At 30.9% G+C, this 12,209-nt stretch overlaps 2 protein-coding genes across 3 annotated transcripts in view; one reads left to right on the top strand and one right to left on the bottom strand.

The window, feature by feature from the left end:
- Positions 1-1,456: 1,456 nt before the first annotated feature.
- On the bottom strand, positions 1,457-8,447 carry LOC143202758 (pickpocket protein 28-like). Its single transcript, XM_076414973.1, has 9 exons — positions 8,006-8,447; positions 6,184-6,423; positions 6,026-6,134; positions 5,825-5,967; positions 5,565-5,769; positions 5,239-5,509; positions 4,463-4,522; positions 4,170-4,401; positions 1,457-2,000 (listed from the first exon to the last, which is right to left on the bottom strand). Exons 1-9 carry the CDS (start codon positions 8,194-8,196, stop codon positions 1,721-1,723), a joined length of 1,731 nt encoding a protein of 576 aa, XP_076271088.1. The 5' UTR covers positions 8,197-8,447; the 3' UTR covers positions 1,457-1,720.
- Positions 8,448-11,588: 3,141 nt separating this feature from the next.
- Positions 11,589-12,209, top strand: part of LOC143195018 (uncharacterized) — a 76,346-nt gene continuing 75,725 nt past the window's right edge. Inside the window, exon 1 of one of the 2 annotated variants that reach the window (XM_076401856.1) lies at positions 11,589-12,017. In XM_076401856.1, coding sequence (XP_076257971.1) covers positions 11,892-12,017 — 126 coding nt within the window. In that variant the 5' untranslated portion in view covers positions 11,589-11,891. The remainder of the gene's footprint in view (positions 12,018-12,209) is intronic. The other variant, XM_076401861.1, reaches the window with a different exon arrangement.

The following is a 12,209-nucleotide window of genomic DNA, read 5'->3' as shown; positions in this document are numbered from 1 at the left end:
TGTGCATGGAATAATTTCCATTAACTACCTTGGAAAAGGAAGGATCATCAACAGCGACCATTACATAGCGTTATCCGACCGTTTGATAGACAAAATCGCCGAAAAACGGCCGCATTTGAAAAAAGTGGTGCTTCACCAAGACAATGCACCGTGTCACAATTCAGTGAAAATGATGGCAAAAATCCATGAATTTGGCTTCGAATTGCTTCCTCATCCACCATATTCTCCAGATCTGGCCCCCAGCCACTATTTCCTGTATTCAGATCTCAAAAGAATGCTCGCTGGGAAGAAATTTTCGTCGAATGAAGAGGTGATCGCCGAAACTGGGCCTATTTTGAAGAAAAGGACAAATCGTACTACAAAAATGGTATCGAAAAGTTGGAGGCTCGCTATAATCAGTGTATCGCCCTTGAAGAGAATTATGTTGAATAAAAAAATATTTTGCCAAAAAAATGTGTTTTGCAATGGTAAGCCGGGGACTTTTCAATTGACCTGTTATATACTTTCAAACTGAATATTATGAATTGACAAAAAACTCTGCCCAATGCTAAGCGTTTTTTTTTTTGACAACATCTTTATTAGATATGCTTAGTATAATCTTAATTATAAATTAATTTATTGCTAGATTTCGTTTATACTTGGATTAATTCACAAGCAAGACGAGTGCAAGATAAATACATCAATATGTATTCCCTCAATTATAAAATTATAATTACTTAAGCTATAGTTTACACTAAATTTATACACTTTATATAAGTTCGTATGGTTTGGTTCGATTCAATCTTCTGATATCCTGCGCGTTGTCCAGTAGTTGCATTGCTTCCACATTAGTATGATTTACTAGTAATTTTCTTTCGTATTTTAAGATGAAATCTTAGATAACTTCTCAAATCCATTTGATTTCCAGGTCGTCGTGCAGTTCTTCGTTGGTTACGTAACTATAGGCATTGGTAATTAATCGAAGAATTTTGTTTTGACAGCGTTGGATGACTAGTTGATTTGAATTTTTAGTGCAGCCCCATATTTGCACCCCATAAGTCCAAATAGGCTTTATGATTGTCTGATAAAACAATCTCTTTGATTTTATATCAAGTTGAGAGTATCTTCCGACTGATCAGTGCAGTTGTTTTATTTTTGTTCTAATGTGTTTTACTTTTTGTCTAACATGATGTTTCCTATTAAATCTACCGTCAAGATGTATGATATGATGAGGTATTTAGCTGATTGTGCTTGAGGAATTGGGCATCCATTGAGTGAAAACTTTTTTTTCTGTTGGAACAGGTAATCACATATAATGAATATAATTATAAAAATGCCTTTTAAAGCCTTTAGAGATGTTTAAGAAAAGACGTCATGCAGCCGAGTAATTCACTATCTAATAAATAAAACCACTATATATTTTATAAACAAATTTATTATATGTGTATTACAACGTACATTACTAATGCCACACAGTTACCACTAATACATTAAATTATTAAATTATGACAACAAAATCAAATCAGTTCAATTCCACTTAATTAAAACTTTATAAAACATAAAGTCTGTTTAAAACATTAATTGTTGAATATTAATCAGATACAATCTACATTAATAACGTTTTAAGTATGCTTTGTGTTCTAACTACTGTGCAATATGTATCAAGCAAAACTGTTCATATCAGAATATCATTAAGCAATAAAAACTCACGCTATGCAACACATGATTTATTAACATTTTTTTATGCAGATGTTTTCTCGCCCAACGATTTCTTAGAAAGGACAGTTATGGTAGTACTAGATGGTTTACCGTACCATGTGTCGTATAAATTAATATTACATATAATTCTCAGTGACAGGAAATAGATGAGCTCAATCATGGATAGTATAGAAAATCCGATAAAAAGTCCTAAGAGACCGCCTACATTTGCCAGGAAATCGAAGGTCCCGTACAGTTCGTTTCTCTGCTGAGGTATGAAGGTGTTGCCTTTGAAGTAGATTTGCAGTTGTGAGGTTGACATTCTGTAACACAATTATTGTTAACATATGTAATATTTTAAATATCAATATTAACCAGATTTGTCAAGCTAATTAATTACTTCTTCGTTCAATTTTAAATTTAACATTTATTTATCAGAAATTTTTACATTATTCTATATATAAATTCTAAATTCATATAGTTCAATAAATAGACCTTTTTTCATAAGAATATAACGAACATGTCATTTCGAGATATCAATTAATTCCTTATTAACAAACCATTTAAAATTTTCAAACTTTTGGCCTATAAATTAAAATAATCAAAATAAATTTCAAAGGATTGGTGTTCTGTATATTAAATCGGATACAGTACTTTTGTAATCAAATTCATGCTGAAGCTTCACTGGTTTCACTTTTCGGCAAGTGTCATTTCGTCGAATTATGAACAAATCAGTGAAGGGTCGCCTTCGTTATTGTTTAATATTTGTGATTGTCCTAGGCAAGAGTGAAAAAGACAAGGAAAATGATCCTAGTCACGCCAGGAACCAGGCTGGGTAAGACCGGATGTCTTCTGGGATGATTTCTAAGTTGGTCATTAGCGCCACTCGGTAGGCTTAAAGCTGACGACCGTGGTTCGGAGCCCACATTGAACTGTAGGCTCAGTCCCGATAAACGCCTAGTTGATAAAAGGAGACTTTAAAATATATATATAAAAAAACATGAAAAGTCATCGAATGATATGTGAAGTTTTTGTCAACAATGTTTCAACTTATGAACTGATTTAGATATCCAAGGATAAAACGTTCTGGATAGCCAAAAAAAAAAATGAAGACGAGAATTTTAAGGCATTACTTGATTATGGTAAATATAAAACGTAAGACGAAAATGCATAATTGTGAACAATAAATAATAATATAATCCTATGGGAGAAGAAAAAATAGGACTAGAGTTGAAATACAGAAAAATATATTGGTTAATTGGAAAAAAAATCAATTATCCATACACAATTAAGGGCAAATCTTTTTAATTTTTTTTAAATTAATTAATTTTTAAATTAATTTTAATTTTTTAATTAAGGGCACTCAAGCAAAATATAGACTAAAAACGATCAAACCATTTGATCTAGTAGTAACTTCACCACTAGATCAAATGGTTTAATCTTATTCTTAAGGTTAAAACTTAACTAAGTGTATTTATCAGAAGCATTAAAAGCGGTGTTAATACGTGTACATTATTACACTAAAGACCAAGATAGAACGTATGAGTCCTCTCAGATATACATCTAGATTTAAGCTATTCTGTAGACAAATTTGAAAAGAAAATGGAATTTTATCCATGGATAACCGTCAGACTTATAAAACAGTAAACCTTGATTATTATTGTAACTTCTTAAACTAATGAGATACAAAAATTCGTGAAAATTACCAGGTTTAGAGAAGAAATGAATTATTTTTATTAAGATAGTTCATCTGATTTGATAATGCATAGCTTTAGAAAATCGCAGAAATCAGTCAAATAAAGTACTAATTGCTTCAACATCCAGCTTATTAGCCAGATTTAACTCCATCTGATTTCTAGCTTCTCTTATACCCCAAAGTATATATAAATTATGTTTAAAATGAAATTATTAAATTTTATTATAATGAAATTATTAAATTTTATTATGAAACGGAAAAAAATACAGACTATTATACAAGTTCATAAAAATGTAACATTGCAATGAAAAGTAGCACATAGGAAAATATGAGATGGAATGTGGAATAATGATTATTAAACAGAATTAGTAAATAAATAAATCAACTGTGTTAGCACACCATAAGATAAGGATGAACCATACGCCACTATTGATGCAGACTCTGACAAGAGAATCTCTGAAGAGAATGAATGAAGATGGGTGTTTTAATGAAACTTCCTTCAATGTTTACAAAGCAATTAAATATGTCATGTATATGTCAATTACATATTTTCGTTTTAATTGAAAAAATACTACTCATGGAAATATATTAATAAATATTTCTTGTTCAGATCCGCATTAGTCCAATCAACAATTATTGATTAGTATGCTGCTTCTAAATGTGATTAAATGAACTCCCCATTGGCCCAATTTCCAAATGGCTGTATTTTAAGAAAAATATTTCGCAATTTAAATGAAATTATAGAAAATCCAGCTGAAGCAAATACTCTTTACATAAAATGTATGTTAAAACCTACCCTTCTTCGTCCTCAGAGACAACATCAATACCAATTGCTGCCATCTTTCTCGGCCAGTCATAGTCACTTTCAGTTATTTCTACATTATAATCTATAGTGTTGCACATCGACGGACAATTACAGAGATAATTGTCAGTATGATTTTTCAAGTGTTTCAGATGGTTTGGAAAATGCTTGTTCATCAACTTGGGCTTGTCCAAATTAGATTCCATAAAAATTAAAGCTTGCCTTTCTGCAAGTAATATGTACGTATTAAAAATATATCACCTACAGTTTTTTTTATTTATACTTGCCTTCAGCTATTTGTAAACATTTATACTTTTCCGTACCGCACATAGGAGTATTTTTCTCTCCTAGAAGTAAATATGCCAATACGTTAATAAACAGACAAGCTGGGTACAAATGATCATAACAATGAATATATGTAAGTTTAGAATACAGAATACACCAACGAAATAAATAAGACAAAATAAAAGTTGTTAACAAAATGGTGAAGGCTTTTTTCTGGTAGAAAATATAAATGACATTTTACAATTTTAGTATTTAACATTTCAACTATATACAACCAATAATACTAAACTGAAGTATTGTGCTTGTGACTTCTCCATTTATTCCAACATTTATATAACTTATTTTGAAATATATTTTCCAAAATGTTGGTTGGATTATTACATATCATTATGATCTCTTAAAAATCCAATTATTAAAACATAGTTATTCTATAATTTTTGAAGATATTATTAGATTACATGTATTCTGATCATATTTTCACTTTGAAACTCAATAAAATTTTGTTGATGTTGATTTGGCAGCGATCTAATAATCTTGGCAAACAAGGAAACCATTATATTGAAAATTGTACTAAAATGAATGCATCTACATACTGAATAATTCAATAATGTTGCCAAAACCATCGCATTTAACAGTTAAGTTAGGTGTTTTTGTTGATACTTCACATTTTCAACAATATACATATCTGATCAAAAGAAATGCAAGCAGCTTACTCAAACAATACACATCCTAATAAATTGTCTACTTATTGTTATTAATATATAAATATTACACTTACTTGGCATAAAATACTGAACGCATCCACAAATATCAATAGTCAAGTTGATCAAGCACTCCATTTTACAATTTATCTGAGAATAATTAGCAAAAAACTTAAGTTTCATATCAGTTTGAAAGTAACATTTTCTTTTCTTGACATTATATTCCCCAACATCCTGCGAAGTAGTTAAAACGGATGGAGTAATTGCAGCGCTAACAGATTTTTTCAGAGGTATTCGAAAATAATGACTATGAACTGTAGGAAACCTATGAGGACTGTGCAAGACAACCTAAAATATATTCGATTAAATTATGGTGAGGTATTGGTTAAACGTTAGCACCTACCTTATATCCTTGGAAATGTGTACAACCATAATCCAAATCTGTATTGTTGACAGCAAAATTGACCATCAAAGAATTAGTGGCACCAGATAGCAGAGCTCTTCTTGGATAGGTATCAATTCCAGCTTCATCAGTATACCCATGGTCAGCTGACCAGTGTTGAACTCTCCTGTCTTTATATGTAACTGGAGGTGGGTCAATGTTTTCCCTAAAATAATAAGTATATACACTAATGAACGATAACTTATTTAATTATTTCTTACACTGCATCTGTGAATAGTTCCTTTTTACTCAACATATTAAAAGTCTGACATAATCCCTCATCAGTGTAAAATGGTTGAAAAATTTGGTTACAAGGTGATTCCTGGCCCATCCAACTACATTTTGTCAAAAAACTTGGTGACCCCTAAAAAAATATACACGTAAAGTCCTTCCAAATATTGATAACGCTAAACCAAACTCACTTCTTTTAAGAAATTGAAAAACTCTTGATCAATAGTGCTTACTTTGGGAATCTTATCAAAATATTCATTGGTATTACATAAAATCGACATATATTGAAGTTTCTTGAGTCTAAAAAACCGAAATTACTAAATATATTTTAATGTGATATCAAACATACTGTTCTTTAGGCATAGTTTGGTTTAAACTTCTTCTCAACGTATAGGAATAGTTAAAATGGTCACTGAAAACTTTTGTTTCGGGACAAATAGTTACAGCAGGAAAAGTAATGTCGAAAATGTTCACTTCCTGACTTGCAAAATTAACGATGATCGGACTCTTTTGCCATTTCTTGAACACTTCATATACCACAGATATACATGTAGTTAAACTGAGACAGAATATTAAAATCCATATGACCCTAAAAGATCAAAATATATTATCGGTGAATTGGCGAATGCGCCAGTACACAAAAATACAATATAATATATAAAGATATATTTGGTAATAACATTAAAGTTGTAATTCAAATTTGGTGTACATTATTAATCAAAATAATATGTAAAAATAGATCTTTTTTTGTGAAACTTCCAACGGCCGTTGGTTACAAAATGCAGAAAATTGTTTAACATTTTAAAGAGATCAAAATCGCTAGTTTGAAATCGTTAATACCAAAAGTGACAATTGGGATGAGATAAAACTAATGAAAAAGATAACTAAGATGCCAAAAAAAGAGTCAACTTTTAAATATCACCAAAAGACAAATCTTGTAACGGTATTTTATACATATGGAACACAAACTTTCATAGAAACAGGACGGAATTTCTCGAACTATGGATGCATACTGGAAAAATGACACCTAAAAATGTATTTCTCAAGTAACAATTGTGTCAAAACGTTTTGAGAAAATATTACTGAAGAGAAGAGAATGAGAAAATGAAGCCAAGAGTTAAGATTCCGAAAAAAAAACCCGACCAGGCCTACATAAAGCGGATATTACTAAACGTTCTTTGGAAGAAATACAAATATGCTGTTAGGTGTTCTTTACGTATTATAGTTCTTACGTTACGTAGCACAAGCCCTCGAAAAAGTTTGCCATGAATGCTTCATATATAAATTAAACAAAATGAGTCGAAAGGAATATGTAGATATCCAACAGACTGTTCAGAATAAAATAAGAAAATGAATATCCTGAACCAAAGGAAACATATACACTAATGTACCAGTTGATATCGGTAATATGTCAAAATTGGAGAAAATTACGGAAACTATATTTGCAGATAAAAAAATTTGCATTACTATGAACAAGAACCAAGAAGGACTTATCAAGAAACGTCAGTTAACTAGCGTTAAAATAATAGATTGACAATGAAACAATGGCAAACAATGGCGAATAAAACTACCTTAGATCGAATCTGTTCCTATCAACTATACCAACAAAAGTTTAGTCTATTTTTAGACCACCGGTAACACTTCTGTACAGTATGAGAGTGGCACTATTTTTAATCCCATTATTTAGATATGAAACTGGGTGTGAAAAGGGATGTATATTAAAAAGTAATTAGACAAGACAAGAAAAAAAATATAAACACCTATATTGGTTTCTTGGAAGAACATCCAAAATCACCTTCATGAAAATTAAGAGATTCTGCAGCTACCAGAATGGCATCGAATTATTCGCATACTGAAGAGTACCAAAACTCTTAAACTGGAGCAATAAGTAAAGTTTAGAACTACAGCTTAGCGTGGAATGAGCTATAGCTCATTAATCTTAAGAACTTAATTGTTAACAAATTAATGGTAGGTATAAGAGAACACTTTTAATATAGAAATACATTTTTAAAAAATGTTACGGCGGCAAAATGATGCTCTAATGTTAAATTACTATAAATTCGAAAGATATCTAAAATAGTAACGACGACTCGAAAATATAATGACAAATAATTGTTATAAACAGCTTAACATAAAAATGAATATATAGTATTTAATTGATAAAAACTTACTTTTCGCAGAAGGACCTCCTTTCTCCAATAAACTTCATCCCATGTATTCCCGTATAATCGCAATACTCTCGAAAATAGTTTTTCAAATTTTCGAGTGTCTTCTTGTTACTCTTAATATCCGCCATATTTCGTTCTTGGACACTGCACCTGTGAAACTCGGCAACCATTTGAAAGTCCTGTATATCATTCATGTCTAAACGAAACTCATATTTACTTTTAATATAAGTAAGAGCTTTCAGTTTCTGTCGACAATGAAACAATTAGAAACTGCAAGTTTGTAGTTGATTGCTGAAGCCCCCTTGATTTCTTCTATTTTGTCTGATACGAACACCGACACGATGATAGATGCGAAATAATACAAAAATTGATATTAAGTGTTGTGGTTTCGATGTCGTTTCAATTAAGCAATTAGCTTTATTTATTTACTTTGAGGACGGTGAATCAATCTAATCAAATAAAAACGGTTCTTAGAATATAATGGATAAATAAGGGATGGGTGGCTATGAAAGAAGTTACGGTTTTTTCCAAATTTTTCCGTCATTAAATTATTAATAAAAATTTTGCACTAAAATGTTTATTACAGCCAGATTCAAGTATATATATATATATATATATATATATATATATATATATATATATATATATATATATATATATATATATATATATTATGAGTGACCAACTTAGAAATCATCCCAGCAGAATTCGAACTATCGCAACGGTATATGGACCGTCCTGTCGCCTTTAACACTACGCCAACCAAGCCGGCCATTTACCGATCTTCATAAAACAAAAAAATTGTTTTCACAAAACTTCTGTGTACTAATTAAGTTTTCATTACTGCGAAAGTCACGATGGATAATCAAATTCACGTTACATATACGTCTACGATGCTGGATAACGATGACGATGGAGTGAATCAATTGATTGGTGTGACATATCCGTTAATTTTAACTCGAAAATATTTCACATTGATCAAAGTATCCATAAAAATATCTGTATTGTATCTACTATAGACATCAACGATTATCTTGTTAACAGGGTTACTATTAATCAATTCCTAAAGGTACTTTGTTATGGAATATGTCCAAATGGCTCAAATCGGGTGAAATCATGGACACTCTCTTAGATATCAGTTGATATATCCCTGCCATAAAATAGAACCGCCTTTGTGATTCTATAGTGTAGCTTGTGAGAAGTAACTCCAAATTAAACGACTCGTTTGATAAGTGTGGATATAATATAACACAGATTGTTTTCTTTAACAGGTTTTACTCATTCGCCAGCAAGAAGCTGTTTCTCTCATAGTAGATTTAAAAATCTAGTGTTCATAAAAGGCAATCCTTCTTTGACTGTCTAATAGGTTATGATGGATCCGTTCAATTTTATTTACCTGACTGTGTATGTATTTTCTACAAACATATTAGATAAACAAAAAATATATATATATATATATATATATATATATATATATATATATATATACATAAAAGCATTTATTTTTCTCAGCTTTGACTGTAATTATGTTTATGGTTCTATATAATAGCTGATAATATTAAGTAATATTTGTTGCTAATCAAGATATGTTGCTGAAAATATGTTACGAAGTGAAGTATCTATATAACAAGTGCTAAATTCGATTATTCTAACATTTTTCTGTATGAAATACGCAGTTCATGAATTACCTGTACCCAGACGTTTAGATGTAATGGGAAAAATCCAAAAGGAGGCAAACTGGCTACCACACAAATCGACTGAAGATATTTCATTGCTTGTCGTTACCTTTGTTATTAATCAATCAAGCAAATAATTCAAAATTATATTATGAGTTTTACTTCAAATATTTTTATATATTTAGTTAGATAAAATAATATATAATAACTGCTAATCGTCAACTGTAACAACATCAACTGTTAGAGCAAATTATATGTGCTGCCTTTCCAAAATAGCAGTGATCAAGATCGTCATCAAGATGTATGATGATATGTTAATATTCAAAAAATTCTTCAAAACCTTAATGACATTAACACTTGTAATTACTCTGGTTTAAAATACCGATGCCAGTAAAAGAGTCAACCAGTGTTACAGCTGCACTGATTATTAGTATGGATACTATGACTAATATCTCTCAAAAAAGAAAAGCATTATAATTATGGATTCACTGAAAAGAAAGTGTCTACATACAATATTGTTGGTTCTATTCAAGATTAAATTTATTAAATGCATAAAAACAGGGAGTAGCTTTTGCAATATAAATATAATTTAATATAATTATTTCAAAGAAAACTAATAGTATGGAAAGTATCTTTAGAAAAATTTGAGATTGGCAATCCTTTGAGCAGTTCTTATTTTATAACATTTTTGTTTCATTATTTGCATTAGAATGTTATATAATAAAGCTAAAATAAACCAAAAGTCGAAGCATATATATATACATATTGGTAAAAACGTTTTGAAATGTATTGGTGAAAATGCAAAAACCTTCACTGTAAACAAATATTAAATAACCTAATCTAACTATAAGACTCTAGGGGTTTTGATATTTCCCTATATAAAATGACAGTAAATAACGATTTTTCATTTAACGCTATTAAATTAATAGCATATACAAAAACCAATTATTAAACGGTCAAATTGTAATTTGGATATTTACTACTTTTATTATTTGATTTGAAGAACCCATTAAACACTTCTGAAAAATTATGATCATGCTGCTCCATCATATCCTATAATTGTCGGTTTGGTTTAAACGATCTCAGTGAAATAACAGCTTGGATGACCAAAAGAAGCTCAAAGAGAGTGAATTTCAAAACTTGGACAAAAAACGAGCTCAAACTCTCAAAAAACTTTCAAACAGTTTAGTAGTCGATGAACCAACTGTTTTCATGTATTTATATGCAAAAGAATAGATCCAAAAGGAAGGTAAATGGTTACCACAAGAATTGACGGATAAGGATATTTCAACATAGCACTTTCATTACTTGCCGAGTAAAAAGAGAATAATTTTATGTGACTACATATTTAAATGAACTTATTGAAAGATCTACTACGGCAATCCCAAACGCAAAAGGCATAGGTTAGTCCCGGCTATCCATAATAATACCGATGCGAAATATTCAGTGTCATAAGATCTTGCTGTTGGTAGAAAAGGACCATCAAGGCATATTAAATATCAATAGCAAGTAGCAGACACAAAGTCATCCTCTTGAACGATGACGCTTGGCCTCATGTTGCTGAAGTTGTCCTGAAACAAGACTTAGAAATGGATGGATGCTGAATAAGTGCGGAACTGGATGGATGATTGGATCGCTGTTAAGCAAACATCGTTATTTCTCCATGTTTTCAGAACGATAGGGCAAAATTATTATTAATGAATGCCTTTTTAAACTAAAAAAATAATCTTTCGCCGACAATGTAATATATCTAAAAAATCAAAATGATTTGAAGCGCCATCTAAAATCCGCAATCCAAACTGAACGAAACGAATAACGACAACGCAGATTCCGTTCTAACAAACCCAAGTAGCGCACCGAGTACCGAGGTAGTCGTTAATAGACCCGTCGATTTAGGCAACCGACTAGACATTCTGGTATGAAACAACAGCTATTCAACTTTCTTATACGCAGGTAAAACCAGTTCCTTCGTTCTTGAGGCCATCGAAGTACTACTTTCAGTCAGCTCGCGTCGAAATAGTTCCTTGTCATCCGTGGTTTTAACTTCATACGACCCGAATTATTATTATTTTTTGCTTCGAAGAAGATATAATGAATGCCGTTTAATAACGAACAGTGTCTCAGTCGGACTATTCGAAATTAAAACTTTTTGGTGTTTTTCCAGTGTGGAATTTTTGTGATTTCTAGAAAATAGATTTTTTTTGAGAAGCAAAATGCCTTGTTCCGCAGTTACTCTGAGTTTAGCCACTATCACCAGCATCATCGCCGTAGCATTGCTGTCCATAGCTTTCGCTACTGATAATTGGTTGTACATAGAAGTAAAGAGGACTAATATACAGGTAAGATCTCGTGATTTACCGTAAAGAATTGTTAACAAAAACGTTTTGAAATATTCTCCATCTGTGATCGATGTTTTCGTCATAAACTCGCCACATATTTGTGCAATTGGTCATTTTTCCCGGGATTCCAATACAATTTGACCTTTTATAATATTCAGATATGTTAAAATCACTATATATTTTACGATATCG

This window comes from Rhynchophorus ferrugineus, unplaced genomic scaffold (genome assembly GCF_030347505.1).
Source record: "Rhynchophorus ferrugineus isolate W39M unplaced genomic scaffold, kcgeb_rfMv2 rfM1, whole genome shotgun sequence".
Classification (NCBI taxonomy): Eukaryota; Metazoa; Arthropoda; class Insecta; order Coleoptera; family Curculionidae; genus Rhynchophorus; species Rhynchophorus ferrugineus.
Note: the sequence above shows the minus strand (reverse complement) of the source record. Positions and strands in the feature narration are given on the sequence as shown.

Bases quoted from the DNA above. Each gene is read 5' to 3' on its own strand.
- LOC143202758 (XM_076414973.1), bottom strand. From the start codon at position 8,196: ATGAATGATATACAGGACTTTCAAATGGTTGCCGAGTTTCACAGGTGC. The intron at 4,523-5,238 runs GTAAGTGTAATA...ATTTACTTCTAG, and splicing joins CGTTCAGTATTTTATGCCAA to GAGAGAAAAATACTCCTATG. The intron at 4,402-4,462 runs GCAAGTATAAAT...TATTACTTGCAG, and splicing joins ATGTTTACAAATAGCTGAAG to AAAGGCAAGCTTTAATTTTT.